The 25,074-nt window shown below is 38.1% G+C and overlaps 1 protein-coding gene and 1 pseudogene across 4 annotated transcripts in view; one reads left to right on the top strand and one right to left on the bottom strand.

Annotated features, from left to right (window-relative positions):
• Positions 1-3,272: 3,272 nt before the first annotated feature.
• TCF12 (transcription factor 12) overlaps positions 3,273-25,074 on the top strand; it is a 315,088-nt gene continuing 293,286 nt past the window's right edge. For 2 of the 4 annotated variants that reach the window (XM_004687757.1, XM_004687755.1), the window contains exons 1-3: positions 3,273-3,544; positions 4,494-4,590; positions 5,571-5,643. In XM_004687757.1, coding sequence (XP_004687814.1) covers positions 4,516-4,590; positions 5,571-5,643 — 148 coding nt within the window. In that variant the 5' untranslated portion in view covers positions 3,273-3,544; positions 4,494-4,515. Of the gene's footprint in view, positions 3,545-4,011; positions 4,093-4,493; positions 4,591-5,570; positions 5,644-25,074 lie in introns of those variants that run through there. The other 2 variants (XM_012728668.1, XM_012728669.1) reach the window with 2 other exon arrangements.
• LOC105853976 overlaps positions 21,995-25,074 on the bottom strand; it is a 71,714-nt pseudogene continuing 68,634 nt past the window's right edge.

The raw sequence follows: 25,074 nt of genomic DNA, 5'->3' as shown, positions 1-25,074 counted from the left end.
GGGTAATGCAAGGAGGTCAGTCGCCCCCATCTCGATAGCAATTTGCTGCTTAATTGATTTGCTGACTTCTGTTCCTCCTTCATCTCTGAACTTCCTAGAATATTTGCATTTAAAAAATTATTTATTTATGCATACAAGAGCTGGGGTAGAGAGGCTAGAGGTGTGGGTGAGAGGGGGTAGGATTCACTAGACAGGCTAGGGAACAGAATAGGCAGATTGACTGAAATACACTGCTGAGGGGAGCAGCCGGTGAGACAGGAGAGGTCTGCCATGCCATATGTGGGTCACCTCCCAGGCCAGGGATCTAACTAGTGCTGCAGTGGCTGGGATAGCTTCATGTGCTGAGACTTAACCCCTTGTGCCACCAGGGAGGCTCTAGAATATTTGCTTTCTAAACAAGAGGCCAAGGTCGAGTCAGTTTTCTAAGGAAGCAAAAGCTGCTGCTTGACAGCTTTTCCTTTTGACTTTAAAAGTTTCTGTGGATAACTCTGATTTCCCTGATAAAATTGTGCATGTATGTGGGTTTTTTGAATATGTGTGTGTTTGGGAGAACTCTTAGAAAGTAGTGACTGATACTGACTGAATTCCTGTCTGCCAAGGTGAATAGACAGTGAATTAAGGCTAAGGTGAATAGACAGTGAATTAAAAGGTGTAACTTTTTGAGGATTGGGTAGGATTCATCATTTTCAATCCTTACAGTCTTTAGCACCAGGTCCTGTCATTCATCATATTTTAATATTGATTTATTGATACCAACTGATACTATAAGAAACTGTATTTTTAATAGCCACTGAATTTGTATGACTTGGTTATTTTACACTGAGCTCTTCAATGAAGCCTCTTTGTTCTATGTAGCAAAGTCAGCAAGGCCAGTAATTCAGATATGAGTTACAAGTGACCTAAACATTTAGTTTTTAATACCCATTTTGTCTCCTACTTATGTTAGAAGTATTGTAAATTCATTGGTGAGAACAGAATCCCCCTTACTAAGAATGATGCATGTAAAGACTAGATTACAACATGAAAAATATAATCTGCAATAATATCCAGTTACTGACAGACTTAACTCTAGTTCTCTTTTGAGTGTACACTACGCACTTGGTACTATATTAGGTGCAGAATCTCCACAGTCCTGGCCCTCAAGAAGTATACAGTCTAATAAAGGAAAATAAATATAAAATAATATGAACCATAGTAGTTATAAAAAGCTTCACTGGCCAGTCCATTAAAGGGAGCAAAACCCCAAGACCAAGCATTTGGACAGATGGTTATCACTCTGAATTTAGTGATATAAGGATGAGTAGAAATTGGTTCTCCTTTTCTCTTGAAAACAGTATGAATCCCTCAGATGGGATTGTATACTTCTCCTTCCCCTAAGATTTCTTTAGTTTTATCACTGAGTCATAGCATCTTACCACTGGAAAAAGGCAGTAAAAGTTCTGAGTAGACTTCCCATCTGATATTTAGGTCTCTGCTATAAAAACTGACTACTGGGCCTGTATCGTTTTTTTTTTTAACACACTACATTACAGCCAGTAGAAAACTGTACTTCTATGCTTTAATTAATAAAGGTAGGTTGGGGGTCAGAAGCTGTTTGATTCATAGGCTCAAAGATCGCATATCTTTCGCTTTTGCCTTCTTGGTGTCTCTTATTTTAACCTGCTGAATCTTGTTGGAAGATGGCTGCTGACACTCTCAGAATTTCTCGATTTTTTTTTCATTATTTGGGGGACAGTTTGCCTCTTACATTCTCTTGGCATATGAAAGCAAAGCAAAACAAAACAAGCAAGAAACAACCACCCTAACTACCAAAAGTCCCCAGCCCAAATTGTCCCTTTCATTGGCTTAAATTATGTCATGCCCATTCCAAGCAAGAACTATAGCAGGGAATAGGATTATGCTGATTAATTTAGGTTATAATTATGCTAATTTGTTTATACTGGAACCATAAGCTCTAGTAGGCAGCTAGGAAGGGGTGTGATGCTGAGAGGAGGTGTTTACCTACCTAGATATTGGGGAGGCTACAGAAGGATCTGGCACAAGGTCCAGGGTGTGACTATTGACAATGTCATGGAAACCCTTACCCCCAAGCTATAACTGTGTTCTGCTGGACAGCTCTGATTGTAATAAAGTACAGTAATTACATATTTGCATCTGAAACTACCTCCTTGTTCCCAAGCAAGTCTGGGCTCTAATGGCTGCTTCACAGGTTCAAACATTGTCCTCAAGACTTCGGACACTTTCTCAATTTGTTACTTTGGATGTATCTTTTTTTTCTTCACAGTACTTCTTCTACCTGGACCTTACTGGTCTTGACTGCATTCACTGACCCAAAAGAATCAGAACAGTATCTGCCAGTGGACAAAAACCTTACTTCCATCACCAAAGGAATAGAAGTTATTTTGTCTTCTTTCTATTCCATTTAGGGTTTCTTCGGTCACTGTCAGAACTTGCGCCGATATAGTAGCTTCTTAGTGAAACTCCATGGGCCAACTGTACAAATGAAGGGGCTGGCTGTTCCGATACCAAGAACTGGTATTCCCGTGCAATTCGGTGGCCCCAAAAGGGATCCCGATGAGAGGAGGTGATGGTAGATGCGAGGCTTCAATAGGGGAGTGATGGGGAACCTGAAGCTCACGCTGCTTTGTGTGGTGTGGGGGGCATTTTGCCACTTCTGCATTCCGCTCAGCAACGAATCTGACCTACCGCACCTATTGCAAGAGCGCACCGAGGTGCCAGATCTCCCTTCTCCACGCACGCATCTTCAGGGTCCAGCGCAGCGCAGCCTTTCCCGGCCGGACTCCAGGCCCAACCCGGAGCGGCGTCCGGCGTCCGGAGTTGCTGCTCGGGAACTGCAGCCTTAGTGCTCGGTGGCCTCGGGCTGGGTGACCTGTGCAGCGGATCCAGAGGCGCCTGTAGCAGCGTCTCCGCCGCTCCGCTTCGGGGCCAGGGGCAGGAGCTCCACGAGCCGCAGGAGGAGCGCCCGTGCCCGCCGCCTAGCTCCCGGAGGCCGGGACAAGGCGTCCTCCACTGGCCGCCCCGCCCGGCTTCGTAGGGTGCTTGCGTGCGTCCCCCGCCCCTCCCCGCCGGCCCCAACTCCGGCCCGCCTCAGCCTACCGCGGGCTTTGTCCACCAGCAGCCGCGACGCGGCCCCTCCCCGTTCCCGCCGGCTCTTCCCCGCCCCCTCCGCTGGCCCCACTTCCTCGGCGCAGACGGCGGGAGGGGGCCGGGGACGAAAGGGTTAATCCGGGGCTCTTCCCGGCGCGGAGGGATCCGGAGCTGAGCCGAGCGCGGTGCTGAGGCTGCCTCAGCGAAAAAAATGTCCGCCTGAGGAGACCCACAAGTTCTATTCGGGGGGACCGCCAGCCCGCCCCGGGAGGAAGGGGCGGCCAGGCCCGAGAGCCGCCTCCCCCGCCTGGATCCTACAGCTCGCGCGGGGCAAAGTGAGCCGAGCCGTGGGGCGGTGCAAGGGGAAGCCCGAGCCCGCTCTCCCGGCCAAAGTGAACTTTAATCGGGGTGGTTGGATGCGGAGACGGGGCGGCAGGTAATTGCAGGCAGGCGAGCGGGAGGGGGATGTCGTGGCGGGGCTAGGGGTTGCGGGGTGCCGCCGCGTTCCTGCCGGAGCGCTGGCGCCCCGGCCCGCGCCCCTTTGTACAGAAGCCAATGCAGGGTCCCCTCCAAGTTGGGGATCGGAGTGGGGGCGGAGGGTAGTCGCGGGTGGCGAGGCCCGCGGGCGGCGCGCTCGGCCTGCGCGCCCCGCTCGGCTCTGGGCTCGGGCTCCGGGGCGCGCGGGAGAGCTGGCTGCTTCGGCCGCCGAGCCAGGCTCATTGTTCGGCGGGTCCGGGGCCAGCCGGCCGCCGGCAGGGCAGCAAAAGTGGGAGGAGGCCGAGCCGGGGAGGCGGACGCCTGGCGAGAGCGAGACTAGTTGTCTGTGTTTCTGTTTTCTTTTTAAAAACGCCCCTCGGACGCGCGGGGGGGGGGGCTTTCGGACCCCCCGGGTTCGCCGGGGACGTCCGGGCGGCGGCGGCCGCAGACGCGGGCCTGCGAGCGGCGCGTTCCCTGCAACTTGTCAGTTCTATTGTTGCCGAGCCTGTGAGTCACTTCGCATCTTCCCTCGCCGCCGCTCCGCTCTCTGGACGCCCGGTTGCCCCTCACCCCGCCCCCCGGAGACCCCCGACCCGGCCGGGCCGCGTACGCCGAGCTCCCGGCGGCGGCGCGGGGCTGGGGGCGCCGGGACGGGCTGGGAAACTTGGGGGGAGAGGCGGTGAGTTGCGGGAGCCGCCGCGTCGCTCCGGGCCGCGCCGAGAAACGCGTGATTCCCCGACCCCGCGCGGCCGCCGGCTTCTCCGGCCCCCAGCCTACTTGGCGGTGGGAACGAGTTGGAGTATTGGAAGTCAGCTGGGCGCTCTTCCTCTTTCCCAGTGCCCCTCTTCATCCCTTCACACACTTTGGGCCTCGGTGGTCTTTTTCTGAGTCTGTTTTTTCTGCCTTAGGACCTGCTAGAAGTGGACGAAGATGAATCCCCAACAGCAGCGCATGGCCGCTATAGGGACCGACAAGGAGCTGAGCGACCTGCTGGACTTCAGTGCGGTATGAGAGCTTTCCGAGACATCTTGGGGTTCTGCTGAGGTTTACAAAAAAAGAAAGAGAAAGAAAGAAAGGAGGTGGGGGGAAGCAACGTGGAGATTAGGCAGCGTGAATTCCATCTGCTTTCAGCAGTAGTTCTCAGGGCTGCAGTCCAGCTCCCCCAAGTTGGACACCTGAACTTTGATGTAATGTCTAGACTTGCAGATTTAAGACTTTAATGCCAGAGGGGTCATTTGATTTAACCAGTTAAAAGACAAATTTAATCATGTTGAATCACCCTGTGACCCAGATGATTATTGGGGATTTGAACTTAAGATGAAAACAGAAAATTGGTTTTTTTCAACAGTTCTTGCCATTTCCCTCCCCCAGATGGGATATACTTTGCGGTATCAGAAGGATGTCAGCTACAAGAAAACCAACCAAGGGCTAGAATTCCACTTATTTGAGACAAGTGCTTTTAAGATCCATCTATTTTTACATGTGTATATAATTTTTAATATGGGAAATAGCTGTGTGACTTAAAAATATTAACTGAAATCAAAGGACCCATTGCCCTATTTCTGATGGGTTAAATGTCTTTATTAACTGCCATTAGGAGGCAGGATCAATACTTGCATTATAGAATGGTATAATGAATTGTTATTATAATTAGTTTCATTGGATATGATTGTGTATGTGTTAAATTGTGATGTAGATGTAGTTTCACTTCCAAAGTGAAGAGCATGGACAAGTTTTCCTTTTAACTTAGTAAGCATTGAATCTCTTCTGTAAAAGACTGAGTTTTCAGAACAGAATGTCACCAGTATTTCCAAGTAATGTTAGGAAATAATATATCTCAGGTATTTTCTTTTCTGTATTTGAATGTATTTTTAGTTAACCTTCAGACACTAACTAGGTTAACTGATGACTTCTGTTGTACTATTTGTTTGTAAGGAGTATACAAGAATTTCATAACTAACATATACATTTGGGCTATTTTACAGATGTTTTCCCCACCTGTTAACAGTGGGAAAACCAGACCAACCACACTGGGGAGCAGTCAGTTCAGTGGATCAGGTAAGATGATATCTGAAGTGTAATACTCATATTTTGGTATTATTGATTCATTGTAGTAAAAAATATAATTAAATATCTTTTTTCATGCCATTCTTCACTGTCTACATAATACTGTAAACCAAAATAAACAAAAGAGCCCGAAGTAGGAGTGATGCTATAAGAATCTGTCAATATTTCTATAAGAATTAATGTGGATTTAAAATTGCTCTTTTCTATGAATTTTAAAATTAAAAATTATCTTTTTGAGTACAACTTGCCTCTATACTTAGAAAAGCTCCAGGAGAAAATGCTCTGTGGTTTTCGTGTGGTCTTTTTATCAATGTTTAGTTAAATATGTGTATATTTAAATTTTGCTAAATGTTTAGCTCATTTGTATTATTAAACACTGTGTTCTAAAAAGTTTGTAAAAATGTTTAATATATTCATATCACAAGTGAAGTTGAGTCAAGCAATTACTAAGACTTAGTAATTTAGTTTAAAAGATTCCCATCCTCTTGAAAGTCGGCAACAAATTAACAGTTTCTTCAACAGTTATTTAAAATGCTAATAGAATAAATGTTACAAAAGAATAGAAAGTTAGATTTATTTTCAAGTGACATCTTTTAGATGATTAGGATAATGGTTAGGATAAGTTTAATTAGGTTCTTTATATTAGTGCTGTTATCTTTATATTTGTGACTTCTCCATTAACATCCCATTTTTCTTATGTATTTTTTGTTTTTCTAAGTTCTTTTAACTCATAATTAAAAAAAAAAAACAACACTCATGAAGCAATGTCCGGTCTAAGTATACAAAAGCTATAGTTTTCTCTTTAAATTTATTCGCAAGTGCTCAGAGGGGAGTGAAAGTGGGGTGGGAATAACTATGAAGCCATGATAGCATCATCTTAAAAAAACCAGTTGTCAAATATCTAGGCTGAAACTCTGTAATTCCTCTTAGATTGATGCTTTTTATTTGAATTCTTAATGAAGTAATAGGTGTTTTCTGTCAGTTGACATTGAGAACAAATATTCGAAAAGGTGGCTTTCATTGATATCAAAAACATGAACTTCAGAAACTTGGTATTAGAATTGCTTTCTGTTATTAGAGTAAGGGCAATTATATACTTTATTCACTTTTTAAAATAAATAAATTATAATTTAGTAGTCTCAAATTAAAAGTATATGAACTTTTATATTGCAAGAATGATATTGAAACAGTTATGATTCCTTTTTTCTGTAGCCTTCATTATACAAAGGAAACAAATATATTTTCTACATTGTGGAAGTGCTTGTAGTATTTGATTCTTTGGAATAGGAAATCTTTTGTTTTAAAGCTGTTAGATTTGCTATTTATCCATTGGAATTTTGAACTTAAACACTGTATGCAGTGGACATAGAATTTTTATCTGTGCTATATTTTAAATACTAGGTAACAAAAGCTGTGATATTTAATAATTAGTGATCAATTTAAATCTGGGGGGAGAGAAAATTGCCTAAGTGATTATTTCATGTCACAGTATACGGATATATATGGTCATGCCATAGGTATTTCTTATATGAAATAGAAGTATAAGAGAAGTTAATGTGGTAATATTTTATTTATATACTTTATATACGTATTGACATTTGAGTGATCTCTGTCCTGATTTCAGAGGATCCTAGGTAATACATCTCAGTGCTTGTTTGCTTGCAGCATATAAGTAACTAAAGATCTAACTTTCCTACTGAAGAGCTGACTTAAAGATTAGTTTTTTGTGTTTTGAATAACTTTTGTAAAGCCCTAAGCCTTATGCCTCCTGAATTGTGCAATGTAGTTTCCTTTCATAATTATTTGTTCATTTTGAGGATTACTTAATTTCACACTGACTTTTAAAAAAATTACTGTGTAATACATTAAGAGTTTTTTAAAACTAAAAGCATGCATGTGATATGTGTGTGATGTTATTTTCAGTCTTATTTCTAAAGCAAAACAGTTGACGCTTCACCAAAATTCACATTGGATAAGGTTAATGTGTATTTACCATTACTTGTCTTGAATTGTCTTTTTCTTCATGCCATTTCTTTGCCCATGCAAATTTTCTTTGCATTAATAAGACTGAATTTTTCTGGCATTGTAAAGAGTTTGTGAGGTATTTTTAATGACCTTGGAGAGAGGTATTTCTCTTTGTAGAAGTTAAAGGTGAGGTACTCTGTTATTTAATATATAAGAAGACAGGTTGTTGAAAGGATTGACAAAATGGAAGTAGTTTAGTTGTTTAAATTAATCTCCCCTCTCCCTACAACTTCAGGGTTGAGCTATAAAGAACCCGAATTGATCATTTTTAATAGTTTAATAAAATTAGTAGTTTATTAATTTTTAATAGTTTAAATGTTTACATATAATATTTCAAAATTTGTTAATTATGAAGCCAGGTAATAAGAGATGTTAAAAGTGAGTGGGATATACTCATTTTGTAAGCTTTTTGTGTATATTGGGTTTGTCTGTCTCTGATATAAAGTTTTTTGAAAATATTGTTATAGGGCCAGTGAAATCAAATGCTTAATTTACTCTTGGGTAATTTTCTGTACTCAATCTGTCATTTAAAAAAAAATTTATTTATTTATGCATACAGAACTGGGGTGCAGGTCAGAGTGGACAAGACAGTGAGTGGATTCAATGGAGACAGAGAGGGGAGCAGAACAGGCAGATTGACTGAAACACACTGCTGAGGGGAGCAGTGGGTGAGACAGGTGAGGACACTGTGCTATGTGGGTCAGCTTCCTGGCAGTGGCTGTAGATTTACTTCATTGTGCTGCATTTTAACCCTTTGTGCCACACTAGATTTTTTTTTTTTTTTTTGAGATAATTGTAGATACATATGCAGTTGTAAGAAACATTATAGAGATTCCATGTATACTTTAAAAAATTTCTCAGGAATAGTAGCATTTTGTAAAACTGTAGTATAATACCATAACTAGGTAATTAACAGTGTTGCAGTCAAAATACAAAAGCTGTTCCATCACAAAGATTCCTTGTGTTTTCTTTCTTAACTACACTTATGTCTCAAGTAATTAAATCTGTTCTAAGATTATAAGGTTATGAGTATTAGTGTTGAAATTTATAACTTTGTATTGTAATGTTCACTTGTTTCAATTTAGTACTGTTACTTGAGTAGTTAAACCATTGTTGGAAATTACTGCTGATAACTAGTTATGAGTGAGGTTAATTGTAGTCATCAAGCATGTGAAGAAAAATATTTTATATGTTTTTCTGTGAAGTGGCTCATTTAAAGTAGAAGTAACAACAGAGTCCTTTACAGAAAATTTGCATATGAAAATACAAACTCAGAAACTTGGAGCCAAGTATTGTAGGCTTTTTAGAGCATAACAGCATTTTTTTAAAAAAAGAATTATTTATGCATACAGAACTGGGGTACAGGCCAGAGGTGCAGGGGCGGTGAGAGGATTGACCAGAGACAGAGTGGGGAGCAGAATAGGCCGACTGATGAAGTACACTGCTGATGGGAGCAGAGGGCGGGTCAGGAGAGGTCTCTGCTGTGCCATGTGGGTCACCTCCGGGGCCAGGGATTGAACTGGTGCTGAAGTGGCTTTAGCTTCTTAGTGCTGTGCTTTAACCCGCTGTGCCACCAGGGAAGATCCACATTCATCATTCTTTAAGTAGCTCTGTCTTAGATTTTAAAAATTAATTTGAGTAGGTTGCAGTATTTTAAAGACTCATATACAGTGAGCCTATATATCACATGTATATGACTACACATAATCATATAAACATTTTCATTAATAATTTAGATACAAGTTTTCTGTCTTTTAGGCTCTCTGGTTGCATCTCCTCTTCTTTGAACTTTTAAATAATTCTATTCCATGGGAAGATTAATGTGAAGGTACTAAACCTTGAATATAAACACAGTTTTGTTTTCATATGTTAGATTTATTTAATGGGGCTACATAGAATACTCTTATTAAAGCTAGATGATTGTTTCTGTTTTTAAACAATTTGGTAATGATGCCTGGAACTATTTAATGTTGTCAGAGACTTGAATAACTCTTGCCATGAGAATAAAGTAATACCATTAGAAAGATTCTGGGGGAAAAAAAAAGCTAGGTCTGGATAGCACGTGGATGCCTTTAAAAAACAACTTAATAGTTTTAATACAGAACAGTAATATTGGATATTACATCAGGATACATTTTTGGATGGGAATGTTGAAATTAAAAACATAATGCTGTTGTATTTAGGAAATAAAATGAAAAGATGATAGATATTTAAATATATTAATTGTATATCAGTTCAAAAGACTATAATCACTTGTTCTAAAGTTTTATGAGTTGAACCATATTTATCTCAGATTATCCTTTACCTGGGTATTTAGGTAGTATTTTGTGCAAGCTGCTATTCTAGTAGTTTTGAGGAGGTGGGAAAGGGAAAAGGGACACACTGAAAAGTTAGAAACATTTGATTTGTCTAAATAGAAAGATAAAACTGTAAGGTATATTAACAAAAAAATGTCAGTGACTGCATGTTAATGTAGTTAAAATGAACTTCTTAAGAATAAGGCTGTGCTGAGGAGTTAGGGAATTGACTTTAGGAAAATAGAGTTTGAATTTAGAAGTGAATATTGAAGGAGGTTCAGAAAATACATTAGGGAAGATAAGAATGGCCTTCCAGATATGGAATAACATGAAAAGAAACCCAGAAATGAGTTAGTTCACTGGCCTGTAGAGTTCAGGAAAAGTGATGATGGCTTTCATGATCACTTCTTTTGTGCTTGGACTGTGAAGGTTCAAATACAGTCATTGCCTCTTGTTAGCTGGGAGATGTTGGGTAAATTACTTAACCTCTCTTTACTTTTCTTACTCTGTGAAACAGAACTTGAAATAGCCATTTTCATAGGATTGTTACGAATGTTTATTGAGTTAACACAGGCGAATCACAAACAATGTTGCCTGAAACAAGAGTTTGGTGGAGTGATTGTTAGTTGTGAGGCAATAGAATAAGGAAAACATTTATTCAGAATCTAGGGTGAAGGCTTGGAGTTCGATGAAGGAAGGAAGGAAAAAAATCAAGAAGCAGAGGATTGAGAGAATTTAAAGGATGGAGTTCCTATAGGTAAGAGAAATGGCTTAAGTTTCGCATAATTAAAGGTTGGTAGCCGGGTGGAAATACGGATGCTGAATTGAATTGAGCATTTAAAATTTCACATGACATGGGACTAGAACGGCACTGGAAGATGAATTAAAGAGGTTGGTTAAAAGAAAATAGCTAATGGCCCTCCCTGATGACGCAGAGGGTTAAAGCACAGCACTCAGAAGCTAAAGCTACTTCCACATGAGTTCCATTCCTGCCTGCCCCGAAGGTGATCACATGGCTTAGTAGACTTCTCCTGACCTGCCAGCTGCTCCCCTCAGCAGTGTACTTCCATCGATCTGCCTGTTCTGCTCCCCACTCTGTCACTGGTGAGCCTCTGGTCTGTACTCCAGTTCTGTATGCACAAGTAAAATCTAAAAAAAAAAAAAAAGCTATCTTATGCCTATAAAATTAATAAAGTCATCATTGCAAAGAAAATTGAATAAGAAAAACAATAAAGGAAAGAAAAAATCACTCATTATTTCATAGCCAGAGAAAAGTTACATATTTTGATTTCTTTCTTTGACTAAAAAGAAAAAGACTCATTTTTTTTTTCTTCTGTTTAATCCTCTCCAGAATGTTGAATTCTATACTGAAGTGTCTTAATCTACTAGTTAAAGATTGTTGTATGATATTGCACGGAATGGCTATAGTATACATTAGATCAGTTTCTTACTGCTTGATATCTAAGGATTTTAGTTAATTTGCGTTCTGATATTTGTGCATACATACATTTTTAGCCACACTTCAATTTCCTTTGGATAGGAAATGTAGGCTTTATTTTTTTGTGCCTACAAGTTATAATTAAAGCTAACTGAATGAAGGAATGTCCTTGGGAAATAAACTCAGGGGGAGATAAATTATCAAGCCAAAGATTGATGTTAATGGTTGAGCCAGCTGTAAAACATATTGATGACTTCAGTTTATTATTTAATGTAAAAATACAAATTTTAATGAAATATGAGTAAGAGTGTATGATGACATTTGGTACAGATTTGTACTTGTATATAGATGTGTTGTGTGGTGAATGGAGAGAATTTCTGTCATTCTTAGACCTGTGCTTATTGAAATGGAATGGAATCTGGCGTCTCGCAGTGAGAGAGCCCTTGAATTTTTGATATTTGTAAGAGCAGTAATGTAGTATAGTGTGGATTGGGCTTAGGAACCAGACATCTGTTGGAATCAGTACTATGTGATTTATTAATTGGGTGGCTATAGTAGGTCATTCAAATGATGAACTATACCATTATTTATTGTGAAAAGTATTTGAATAGTACTTTCCTTCAGAATCTTTGTGAGAATCAAATAAGATATCTCTGTGGCAGCTTCAGGAGTGGTAGCTGCCCTTATTATTGTGACTTTCCTTAATAATGATGATAATAGTAGTTATTAAAACCAGTGTTTATGAGCTAGTATATGCCAGGTGTTATTCTAAGCAGTTCATGGGCATTATCTCTTCTTACTCTGTATACATTGAGATGTTTTGTGGTGTTTGTGGTTGGTGGGGGTCAGGAAATACTCCCACAAGGGCAACATATCAAAATTTGCTTTTTAGTGACATAAAATTATATATATATTTCAAAGTCTGAGAAGGAATATGGCAGAATTTTGAAAGGCCATCCTGAGAACCCCTTTCTTTTTTTGTAGTTGCCTTCTTTTTAATAATATTATTTTGTAGACTAGGTGCTGTGTAGTGCAGGATGGTAAACAGACACATACTATTTTTGAAAACCCCACTCTGTACTTAGGTATTGGATATAGTTTATGTATACTTTGATATTTGCTTACAAACTACTTGAAATTCTCTCTAAATTGAGCTGTAATATAAATAAATAAAATAAAAATTATATGATCTGAGAGGATAGGAGACATGTTGCAGAGAATGCTTAAGAGTCTCTTGAATAGGGCTTTCTTTCCACTTTAATGGCAGAGAAAGGATATAAACTCCCTGGTAGCCTGAAACCATTGCAAGTGAGTAGAAGAAATCTTATCTTTAAAATTCATATATATATATATATATATTTTTTTTTTAAAAGATTTATTTATTTGTACATACAGAACTGGGGTACAGGCCAGAGGCTCAGGGGCGGTGAGAGGATTCACCAGAGACAGTGGGGAGCAGAACAGGCAGATCAATGAAGTACACTGCTGAGGGGAGCAGTGGGCGGGTCAGGAGAGGTCTGCCGCGCCATGTGGTCACCTCCCGGGCAAGCGGGAATCGAACTCATGCAGAAGTGGCTTTAGCATCTCAGTGCAGTGCTTTAACCCGCTGCGCCACCAGGGAGGGCCTAAAATTCATATATATTTTTAATGCTTTGTAGCACAACCATATTTGTTATACTATATTTTAATCATTGAGTAAAACTAAATTCTAGAAGGATGCATTATGTTAGCTTATGGTAATGAAACCACATTCCTCTGTTATGCTTTGTATTTTGGAGGGTAAGGTTCAGAGTAGGATATCGGGTAATAATACTGTCCTTAGAAGTCCAGCTCTAGAGCATATTCTGTAAGCTGTCTTTATCTATTCCTAGATCATTTCTTGCTTCACAGAAAATGATCATCACAGGGGGAAAACTGGTTTTAGTAGAAGGAAATTGTTACTGCTTATACTGAAGTGCAGAGAAATTTGTTGGTAATGTAACTGTCATTTGAACCTCTGTTTTCTGTTTATGACAAAAATCATCCTATAATTTCTTCACATACCTGTGACTTGCAAAGAAAGTATGTATTTTTATAGAAGGAACTTTGGTTTTTTTATTCCATGTTAAAATTGTGCTTTCATGTATCCCAAGTTAAAAATATTCTCATAAAGATTGTAATGAGTCATCCAGACTATTATAAGTTGATTGGGGCCTTTAAGATCACATTTAAGGATCATGTAGAAATGAAAACAGACTAAGGATTGATTAATTTTTATTACATTAGGGAGTGACTCAGGAATGAAATCTTCAAAATAAAATAAAATGATTTAAGGTAAGGCACAGAATAGAAATTACCTTTTTTTTTCTTTTAAAACAACCTTTACAAGTACTTTACTGTTTTTGGTTATGAAAAATGGAAACATGTTGGTTTAAGATGTCAAATATTTTAGGTTTAGGTGAATTTGAAACAATTTTCTGAATTTGAGAGGTCATCACAGCAGTCTTGAAGCAGCCTCCCTCAAAAGTTACTGTATTATTTTCTTCCTGTGATTTTGCCAGTGAGCCATTGTGAGGTTTTAAAAAGAGCAGGATCGACTCATGTTTACTCTCTACCACTTCATTGGTGGTTAATGTAGAGAACACAGGTTGAACTTAATGTGATCACACAACTCCAGTCAGTGAGCAAATGTGCTGCTGCTCTCAGCGAGAGCTGCAAAGAGTGGTGGAGCTCTGCAGGGATCCTTGCTAGCAGGGAATTGTAGTCATCAGGCTTCTCAGTCTTTGAGGCATTTGTTGTTATGAAGTTGTTGGGGATAAATAAGAGGTTTGTTATGCTACTAGAGAGGAAAAAAATGCTAGGCTAACTTTAAACTTATGGCAGAATCATAAACTCTGTGTCCATTTGTCCAAGACACCATTTTCAGCTCTAATTAGGAATTTTTTGGGTACTAAATAGACTGCAGATTTAGAGAATCTGAGTTTGTGTGGCCACTCAAAGACTAGGAATGTAAATCTTTTGAGTTCTCCTTAATACCTACTGTAGCCAACTGACTTTGTCATCTGATCAGAGGCCCATTGCCTATCTTTTAGGCATTGCCATGCTAAGGCTTGGAAAATGTTTTCTAGTATTGGTCCACATTTGAAAGTAAGTTAAAGGGGAAAGTTGTTTCTTGTTGAATTTCTTGGTACAGACAGCTTAAATTGATTATACTTTTCTAACTAGATAAGTAACTAGAGCCATATCAAAAGTATACTAAATATTCTAAATGCCTTTTCTCTAAATGGCTAGCTTCTTTTATTCTCGGTGATAGCATATTTATTTATTATATGTCAAGACTCCCTTTTGTCTGCCAAAGGGCCACAGTCTCTGAGCTGTAATTTTGAACTTGAAAAGGTCTGATTCCAAAAATTTCCCTTTAAATTCTATATAAATTGTTTTATGGGCAAAATGTGATGTTACCTGAAGGGAGGCCGTTGACATTCTCCGTTTTCCTAGTTACTAATGGTATACGAGGTGCTGTGGGTCATTTGTAACATACTTTTCTCTCCCTTTTTTTTTAAAAGATTTATTTATTTGCATACAGAACTGGGGTTTATTTGCATACAGAACTGGGGTACAGGCTAGAGATGTGGTGGGTGAGAGGATTCACCAGAGACAGAGTGGGGAGCAGAACAGGCAGGTCAACGAAGTACACTGCTGAGGGGAGCAGTGGGTGGGTCAGGAAAGGTTGGCCGTGCTCTGTGGGTCAGCTCCCTGACCATGGATCGAACTTGTGTTGAAGTAGCTTCGGAGAGCTTCATAAAGCGGTGCTTTAACCCATTGCACCACCAGGGAAAGCCCTGTAACATACTTTTTCTCTAAAATCTGAATAACTGAATTCTTAAAACCCACCTGGCCTTATCTTTTTTCCTATAGACCTCCTGTGTATGTGTATGTGTGTTGTGTTGTTCATTTGTTCCAGATACTGTTTTCAGCTCAAATTAGCAATTTTTTGGGTACTAAATGGATTAGAGATTTTATTTTAAATACAGAAGATTGTGATGAACTTGTTAATATAAAGGGTATTCTCATTGAAATATAACCTTTATAGACTGAGCTTTGTACTTGGAGTAATTTGCCCAATATATTGAATTTAGGAAGTCAGTTCCTATTTTGAGAGAAGTAAGCTTCATCATTTTGACCAGAATGTAAATATTTCCCTAGTTAACTTACATGAAAAATTTCAGGGTGCTAAACAGGGTACTGTATATTTACATATGTGTAAAACCAAATTTTAAAAAAAAAACCAAGCCAAAAATTTCATTTAAAAAATATCATTATCTAATCATTCCCAAATGGAAGCCTCAAACCCAACTATTGTCAATTTAACTGTTGCCTAAGAGCAAACAAAAAAAAAGCCCTGCTAAGTCATCTTCATGAAGTCTTGTAGGGAGTAGATATAAACCAGTATTCAGTAATTTTATTCTTTTATATGGGTTATGATATTTATTCCTGCAGTAGTCTCATTAAAGGAATCTTTATTAAAAATAAATAATGATTTTAATGAGTGTTGGAAATTTTGCTTATGAATCTGTCATTGGCTTTGACCTAATATGATTTACTGTAAACTATGAATGTAGAAGTGAAGTGTGTAATGAGCTAGTCTGTTATGTATTTGTTTCGAAGACTTGCAGTCCACCATTCTGACTTTTCTGGTTGCCTTTTAAACCTCTTCCCTGTAGTATTCCCATTGTGACTATCTTAAGAACCATGATGCAGTGTTCAATAAATCTACTTAAAGTTGAGATACTCTCTTGAAGGAACATAAAACAGGCCTTACAAGGGTCTCTTTTACCTTCATATTTATGTAACTTATCTTATCAAGCTTAAGAGTAGTACCACAATGAACAGACTTCCATTCACATAAGTTAAACTCTGGAAGGTTGCTGAACAAGTTATATAGCAGTAGGACTTTGCCCAGAAATGATTGGGGGAAGAGGAGGAGTCGAACTGTTTAAAAAAAAAAAAATCAATAATGATAAAAGCACTCCATAAATATTTACTTGTACACTATTTATAATTTCTTGTAGGAAGTTGGTAACTGTTCATTTTACAGAGGAAATAGAGAATTCAGCAGTGATATACACTTGCCTGTGGTTTTTTTTACTGCCCCTCAGAAGTAGCAAACTGATCAGTTATAGTTGCACCTGCACTGATACCAATCTACATCAGGCATGGTTTGACTTGAGAAGGAATTTAATATCTCTAAAAATCTTTTAAGTTTGTTATTGTAACATAGAAGCTTAAATGGAATAATGTTGATATTCTCCAAAAGAAAGTGTTTCAAGATTTTTTTTCATTAAAAAGAAAGTTCAATCAAAAGGTTTCATAAGGTGAAACTTTAAAAAAGGTATTACAAGTTGTAAATATAAACAACTATGGCAATATGTTTGAAATGTCTTTAGGAGAGTGTAATTATTTTTGTGTGTGGTCTCTTATTGTTCAGCTGTCATCAGTTTGTGCCTTGGGAAGAAGATGAAATTTGATAGTTTAAAGATAGTGAAATATTCAGAGCTGTTATTTACTTGAGGCCATAGAAAAAAATGATTGCTTCATAGTGTGGAAAATTCTTTATTTTCATTTCCCCCTTTTCAAAGATTTAGTGTTTATTTAGGTATAAAGATAAATAAAAACAGATGGAAAACAGTTATCCAAGGGTAGTTAAAATGTTATTAAATGCAAAAGAGATTTTAATCTAAGTTGTTAAAAAATAATTTTGGCAGCAGAACTTTTAAGTGCATTAAAATTAAAAGTTTTGAGAGGCTGTTGATGAACCCATTTTGTATTTTTGTTTATTTGTAAGTAGAGTAGGCTCTTTGTTTAAGTGATCTATAGGCATTTGAAAGCGTGCCATTGTTTTATATTGGTCTGTGTAGAATGGTTTGTTTACTTTGAGGTGGTGGAGAATGGAGAAATATGTTGTGGTATATTTAAAAAAAAAGGTGTTAAGTCAGAAAGTTTTTGGTTCAGTGTTGGTTTTTTCATTTATTTGATTTGTGATCCTAGGCAGCATGTTGACTTCTGAGTCTGTTTTATCTTATGCCTAACATGAGGAGATAAAAATACTGCATTAAGGGGTTTTGAGAGGGGTCAAGTTAAGTAATTTTTAAGGATACCATAAAATATAGAGGTTTGTGGTTCTGTATGAATGTTACATTTCTTACTCTGTAGTGAACATAGCATCTCATGAAGTTGTTCCAAACATACAAGTACATTTGATGTGAATCTTCATGCATTACTTACACATTTCCAACAATCAGCTATTGAAGATTAAATTAGGTGATTGCTAGGTCTGGTAGCGTCAATAGATAACCTTAAAGGTTTTAGAATTTTCCAAGTAACTTGATTCAATGAAATAATTTGAAACCAAAAGTAAAAAATACTTGAATATATATAATTTTTTTGTTAGGACTCTTGTTAATTATATCCCAGTTCATAGAGCCCCCAAATTTGTATCTTTGATTTTCAGTTGTATTAAATGCTGTTGAAGATGTTATAATGGCAGTTAATTTTAGGCTTATGTAGATGTGAAAGCTGAATGGCTTTTCAAAATAGTTAACTTTTGCTTTGTTGGGTGAGTAGTAATCTGAAAAAAATTTTAGTGTTACTGTGAGTTGACCTTTTAAAGATTTAAAAATACTGGTTGTGATGGTCTTGATAAACTCCTGGGTTGGGGACAGGAGATAGCAAGGGTGAAGTTGGAAAACTGTCTATTGTATGCCTGTGCAGGAATGGATGACTTTAAAAAAAAAAAAAAGATTTATTTATTCATACAGAACTGGGGTACAAGCCAGAGGTGCAGGGGCACTGAGAAGCTTCACCAGAGACAGAGAGGGGAGCAGAACAGACAGATTAACGAAGTACACTGCTGAGGGGAGCAGCGGTGGGGTCAGGAGAGGTGTGCCACACCATGTGGATCACCTCCCAGGTGGGGATCGAACTCATGCTGAAGTGGCTTAGTTTCTTGGTGCTGTGCTTTAACCCGCTGCACCAACAGGGAGGGCCACCAAATGACTTAGTTTTAAAATGAAAGGTATCAGGGCTTAGGGTCCTCTGCTGATGCTGCTGTTTATGGGTTCTTTGTGATTAGGAAAGATGAAGGCTTCTCTGGTACCTTTGGTGCCCATTTTCATTTGGTGTGCTTGCTTGTGTATATGATACATCTAGGTAAATAAAACACCTTTTGTTGGGAGATACTTGTATTTTTCTTGACTCCTTACATATATGTTCTCATGGAGTTGGAGTGTTTAGAAATTTTCACTTCATTTTAAATAAGGAACTCAGTCAGTCCTAACTTAATGAAACCCAAATCCAGTAGAGCTATTAGAGTGGCTCTGATGGGGAGACCTGTAGACTTGTGGGCTCCAAAGCAGTTATTTGCTGATTGTATTTTTAGTATAAGATAATGACTGCATTTGGGTTGGTAGGGTTTTGGACTCCACTTGACTGGAGTCCAAAAAGTTCTGGGGCTTTTATTCTCTAAGTTTCCCATTGTAATGATTCCTAATACTTTCTGGAAGGATCTATATTAAATTGCAGCCACATGTGAGTAGGTGTTAGGTAAACTAGCAAAATTATGGCCCTTGGGAATGGGTGAATATGAGGGTTCCTGAATGTAACTATTTTATAAAAAAGATTTATTTATGCTTATAAGAGCTGGGTATAGGCCAGTGGTGTGGGGGGAGGGAGGTGATAGGATTCACCAGAGACAGAGTGGGCAGCAGAATAGGCAGATATATTGAAATATACTCCTGAGAGGCAGGGGGCTAGATAGGAGTGGTCTGCTGAGCCATGTGGGTCAGCTGCCTGGCTGGGGATTGAACTAACACTATATTGGCTGCCATAGCTTCATAGTGCTGAGACTTAATCCTCTGTGCTACCAGGGAGGCCCATCCTGAATATAATTTCTATGAACAGGAGAAGTTGCTTATCTTTCTTTCATAGGTTTTGCTTTCTTGCTGCCACTTTGGTAATCTTTTGCTTCATTGCTGGACATTTAATAGTCTCCTTACTTGGGCTCCTTGCTGCCAGCTGCTGATTAAGTAGTCTGTCTTAATCTGCTCAGGCTGCCTTAAAATAGTACCATTGACTGGTTGGTTTAAATAATAGCAGTTTGTTTTGTAATAGTTTTGATGGCTCAAAGTCAGAGATCAAGGTTCCACAATGGTGGAATTCTTCTGTCAACTCTTCTTGACTTAATGACAGATAACTTTTTGCTACACATTCTTACTGAAACTTTCCTCAGTCAGTGCATGATGGAGAGAAGGTGGAGGGAGAGAAAACTCTGGGGTCTGTTTTTAAGAACACTGGATTTATTACTGACATTTTAATGAGCTCATCTGAATCTAATTACTTCTTAAAGGTGTGGCTGCCAAATATTAGCTTCCATAGATGAATTTTAGGGAAACATTAACATTTAGTTCATAACACACACCTAGTATTTTAAAAACATTTTGTTCCTGTGTTTTGTCTTATAGTTTGCATTTATTTTCTGCTAGCTTTCAGAGCATTTCACAGTCTTATCTTAGCATTTAAACTCTTTTATAATCTGGTAGGAACTTACCTTAGCCAGTTTACACTCACTGCTTCCTAGTCTCATTTGTATGGTTTAGATAAGTTGTCATTCTCCTTACCTGACCTCCTGCCTCTAGTTACTCTTTTCTCTCAAAATGAAGTACCTTTTGCCATCACTTTGCCATTTTAAGCCTGTTTCCTTCCATGAAATACTTTCCATCCATTTCAAAGCATAATTTTATTAAAAAATGTGTTTCCAGATATTTTAAGGATTCTTGGGTAAAGAAAAGCATTTCTTTTTTGCTCTTGAAGACAAAACTAAGGCTAATATGGTAGTAATGCCCACTAGATTTTGAGTTCATCTGGTTCTTGTAGCTGGACGGCCTGTTGGGTCTGATCTTTTAAGTTTAAAAGAAAACTGAAATCTGCTTTTGATAAATAGTAAACGAAGGATTTCTGTTTCTAGGACTTGGACTCAGTGTTCTGAGTTTTTTACCTTAAAATTCTAGTCTTTAAAAAATTACAGGTGCAGGGCCCTCCCTGGTGGTACAGCAGGTTAAAGTGCAGCACTACAAGCTAGCTGCAGCTGCTTCGGTGTAAGTTTGAGCCCCAGCCCTGGAGGTGATCCCCACCGTTCTGCAGACCCCTCCTGACCTGCCTACTGCTCCCCTCAGCTGTGTACTTAGTCAGTTTGCCTGTTCTGCTTCCCACTCTGTCGGTGGTGAATCCTCTCACCACCTTGCACCTCTGGCCTGCACCGCAGTTCTGTATGAATAAATAAATACAATTAAAAAAAATTACAGGTGTAATTTTAACTCCCTTATTATAAACTTTTTTCCATCTATCCTTCTTAATCCCAGATCTTAAACTCCCTGAAAGCAATGTGTTATTTACACTTGTATTTCTGCAAAGACTTGCTGTGATCTTAATAAACACTTGGTGATTGACTTATTTTTAGGTTTGGAGATGCATGATAGATTGGAAGAAAAAAAAAATCATTTCCTAAATAAAATTTCCTAGGCTACATTCCTTAAATTGTATTTTTCTTTTGTAGCATCACTATATGAGACTTTAGAAACACTGTTAGCTGGCTAGACATTGAATTGTTCTTTTATTAGAATGTTCCACTTGTTTTCTTATTTATTCTGAAAAGGTCTTACCCCATCTAGGACCACACATTTCAACATCAAGGATGAGCAGGAAGTGGTAAAGCCATTGAGGTTGTATGTGAATACAGCTGCCTCTACTGAACCACTGCCAGCCCTGGTGCTTAAAGGCAAAAAGAAGTGACACTTTCCTAGTGTTTTCACAGGATGTGTGGCACTTTTTTTCTTTTATAATGTCAAATTGTGGGGAGAATGGCTTGTCTGATTCTGGGGTTGATTTGGTCCGTGTTAAGAGGGCCATAGGACCCATTTTACCACATTTGGGAAACCAGAAGATTAACAAAATATTAGAAGTGAGGCTTTCCTGAAAACAACCCTGTCTTTTAGCTGTTGGGTTTAACCAGGGAAAAGAGTTTCTATGATTTTAGTAGATATGGGTAGGTAGGTATCCATAGACTAGAAAGGATGGTCTAAATTAATGGAACTGCTTAATTTGTGATAGGAAGGTGAAATAACCACTTTTTACTTAGTGCTTCTAAGTCATCCTTCAATTTGAGATTTTTGTTCCAAGCCTGTTTTGACACTGTAGAAAATGTATTAGTTCATATTTTGAAGTTAGATTACATATCAGTACATGGTACCTTTGGCAGTTTTATCTCTTTTCCATTTATTTTTAAAATTTTGCTTTTACTTTTATTTCCTTTTATTTTAAGTTGAAGTTATTTTATTTTATTCATACAGAACTGGGGTACAGGCCAGAGATGTGGAGGGTGAGAGGATTCACCAGAGATAGAGTGGGGAGCAGAACAGGCAGACCAACAAAGTACACTGCTGAGGGGAGCAGAGATCTGACTGGCCATATGGTCACCTCCGGGGTAGGCAGGGATCTACGCATGGGGAAGTGGCTTAAGCTTCTTTGTGCTGTGATTTAACCCGCTGCGCTACTGGGGGGGCCCAAGTTTTTGTTTTTTCAATTTCTTCTGTGTTTCAATTTCTTCTGTGCGGTCTCCTCTTCTGGTTTAGGAACAATCTGCTCTTTTTCAGTAAGGATCATTTCAGTGTAGTAAAAGGAGCTCATGACTGCAATAATCTGACCATGAGCTTTGTTAATTCTGCGGTATGTTTTAGGGTCTTTGTTCACTTGAAAGAGAGTCTACATCTAAACCCTTAAGTTCGACATTACGCTTGGGATTTTCAGCATGTGCAGTAAAATTTAGCACTCTTGGGTCACACTGACCTTGAGTCCATATCCACTGTTTGGCCTTGGCACACCTACCAACTCCACCATTCTAACAATGGAACTGCACACGACTGCCTCTGTGGAAAAACATCCTTTAGATACTTTGTATATGCAGACCCTTGATGCTTTGGTTGGACAGTTTCATGAATATTCTAAAATATAATGTGAACTTCTTGATTTTGCATGACTTTGTATGGTTTTCTGGGTCAAGCAATTAGTAAACTGTTTTCAGAGATCATGAAGGCTGCTTGGGGAAGACGGCTTTATCCTTTTTTTAAACTGAGAATCCAGTTTGTAGTCAAAATGTTATCCTTGTGTGTTGAATTTGAAAAATCCCCATTGGAGGGAAACATCAGTTGAAGGTTAAGGAAGTTAGTCAGGAGAAATCTAAGCTGTGATGTTATCTCCATGAATAAAGGCGATAAAAGTTTTTCATCTCAGTAATCTTCCTTAGAATAAAGATACTCATTCCATTGTAAACTTCTCAGTGACTTAAGGTCACTTTATCTGAGATACTGTCTGGTAGAATACTCTTTAATAAGTCCATTCTCAAATAGTTTAGAGTTGTGGAGTTACTTTTTATTTCAAACAGTAACTTTTTATTGCTTGTAAAACCTACAGAGTTCTGAGGTGCCACTTTTACAGTGTTAAGGTTGATTTTTAGTTTTCTTGCAAGTGCCCATTTGCTCCTTGAGAAAGGAGCAGGTTTGCATTTGCTCAGTGAGTCTGAGATGAGATAATTGGTATTTTTATTATTTGAATGGAGGCTTTTATTTTTGAAATTTGTAAAACAAAGCCGTGTTTGTAAATACATTTCAAAAATATAAATGACACTTTTGGTGAAGATGTTCACTGAATAGGAAGAAAGCTCAGAAAAAAGGAGCTTTTGTTAACATTTAATAATAATCTAACTGTTTTCATTGATTTATCTCATTGCTATTTAAAGAATACCTGATTTTTTGAACTTTTGTATTGAAAGTAGTACTCAAACAGGGCTTTGGTGGTATTTTCTTGGTATCAAAAATTCAAATATTGTCTTGGCTTAGATGAATGTATCATAAGCATGTATTTCAATGTAAAAATAGTCTTGGAAAATGCTAGAAAGCATTTGTTTGGCTTTCTGATGTAAGATGAACAAGTTACTGTGGTATTAAACCAACAGTGTAGAAATAATTCTGGTATGGCTCATCTGGTTTAGGCGTAAATAAACATTATAAAAATTTTCAGTCAAAATCTAGAGTGAATTTTCACATTTTGTAAAAATAAAGTGGCTTAACGATTTTTTGTTTGCTTTTTTTTAGATGAAATTATGCATTCATGGAAGTATATTTGACAGGAATTGTATTGCATTTATTTGTGTGTGTTTTTTTAACTGTATTTGAAATACAAGTGAAAGCTAAAAACAAAATCTAACAGCATAGAAAGTAATGTGGCTGCCCACAAAAGTCCTCCCATTCTTTCTCATTCTCATTGTTCTTGACAGAGATTTATATTATTCACTTTCTTCTCAGAATTTCTAATGTATACGCATATGATGCTTTAGCTCTTGTTGTTTGCACAATTGGGAATAATAGTTATGCAACTTAACCCTTTCAGTTTATAAAAGAGGGATTGTAAGGGGTCACTATCTACAAGCATTCTTGAGGCAATAGTGATTTTATTAAGATACTTGATTTCCTTAAATATGTATATAATGATTTGACATGTTATAGAAAGCAACAGAATTGTATAATACATATGACTTAATGAGATTATAAAATATATCAGCATTAGCATTTGTCTTAAAATTTCATTTTCATCAACCTGAGTATTTGTTCACCCATTGGAAAGTAAATGAATTTTACTCTAATAGAAAGCATTCATTAAGGTATTAGTTCTTTCAACATTGTATGATTGTTTTCCTCTACATCCTCACCAAGACTTGTTCCTGGTATTTTTGATCTGGGCCATTTTCATGGGTGTGAGGTGGTATCTCATTGTGGTTTTGATTTCCATTTCCCTAATGATAAGTGATGGTCACTGCTTTTTCATGTTCCTTTTGGACAACTGTCATTTTGGGGAGGCAGTTCTATTTGGAAAATGCAAATATTTTCTCCCTCTCAGGAAGGTGTCTTTTTGTTTTAATGAGTTTCTTTTGCTGTGCAGAAACATTTAAGTTTGATGTAGTCCTATTCATTTATTTTTGCCTCCTTTTATAATCTTACCCAAAGACATCCTGATGTGATTATCAAGAGGGTTTGCTGTGTTTTCTTCTTTGTATATTATGGTTGCAGGTCTTATGTACAGATCTTGTATCCATTTTTAGTTAACTATTTGTGCATGGGATGAGAGTTTAAATTCTTTTGCATAGGCTGTCCAGTTTTCTTAGTACCATTTGGCGAGGAAACTTCTTTTTTCTCTATTGTATTCTCTTCATTTATTTGTTGTAAATTAACTGTCCACATTAGTGTTGGTTTAGCTCTTAATACTGTTCCATTGATCTCTGTGTCTATTTTTATACCAATACCATTCTGTTTTGATTACTATAGCTTTGTAGTATAGAATGGTAGGAAGCCTTGGTTTTCTTAAACAGAATTGCTTCAGCTGTTGGAGTCTTGTTTTTCCATATAAATTTAAGTATTGGTTGATTGCTCTAGTTTTTGAGAAATGCCAAAGAAACTTTGCTAACAATTACATTGAATGTATATTGCTTTGGGAAAAATAATCAGTTTTTGCTATGTCAATTTTTCTACTTCATGAGCAAATGATAGCTTTCTATTTCTTTGTACCTTTTTTTTTTTT

The sequence above is a fragment of the Condylura cristata genome, unplaced genomic scaffold (genome assembly GCF_000260355.1).
Source record: "Condylura cristata isolate star-nosed mole 26May11 unplaced genomic scaffold, ConCri1.0 scaffold00023, whole genome shotgun sequence".
Taxonomy (NCBI): Eukaryota; Metazoa; Chordata; class Mammalia; order Eulipotyphla; family Talpidae; genus Condylura; species Condylura cristata.
The sequence above is the reverse complement of the archived record's forward strand: the minus strand, read 5'-3'. Positions and strand labels throughout refer to the sequence as shown.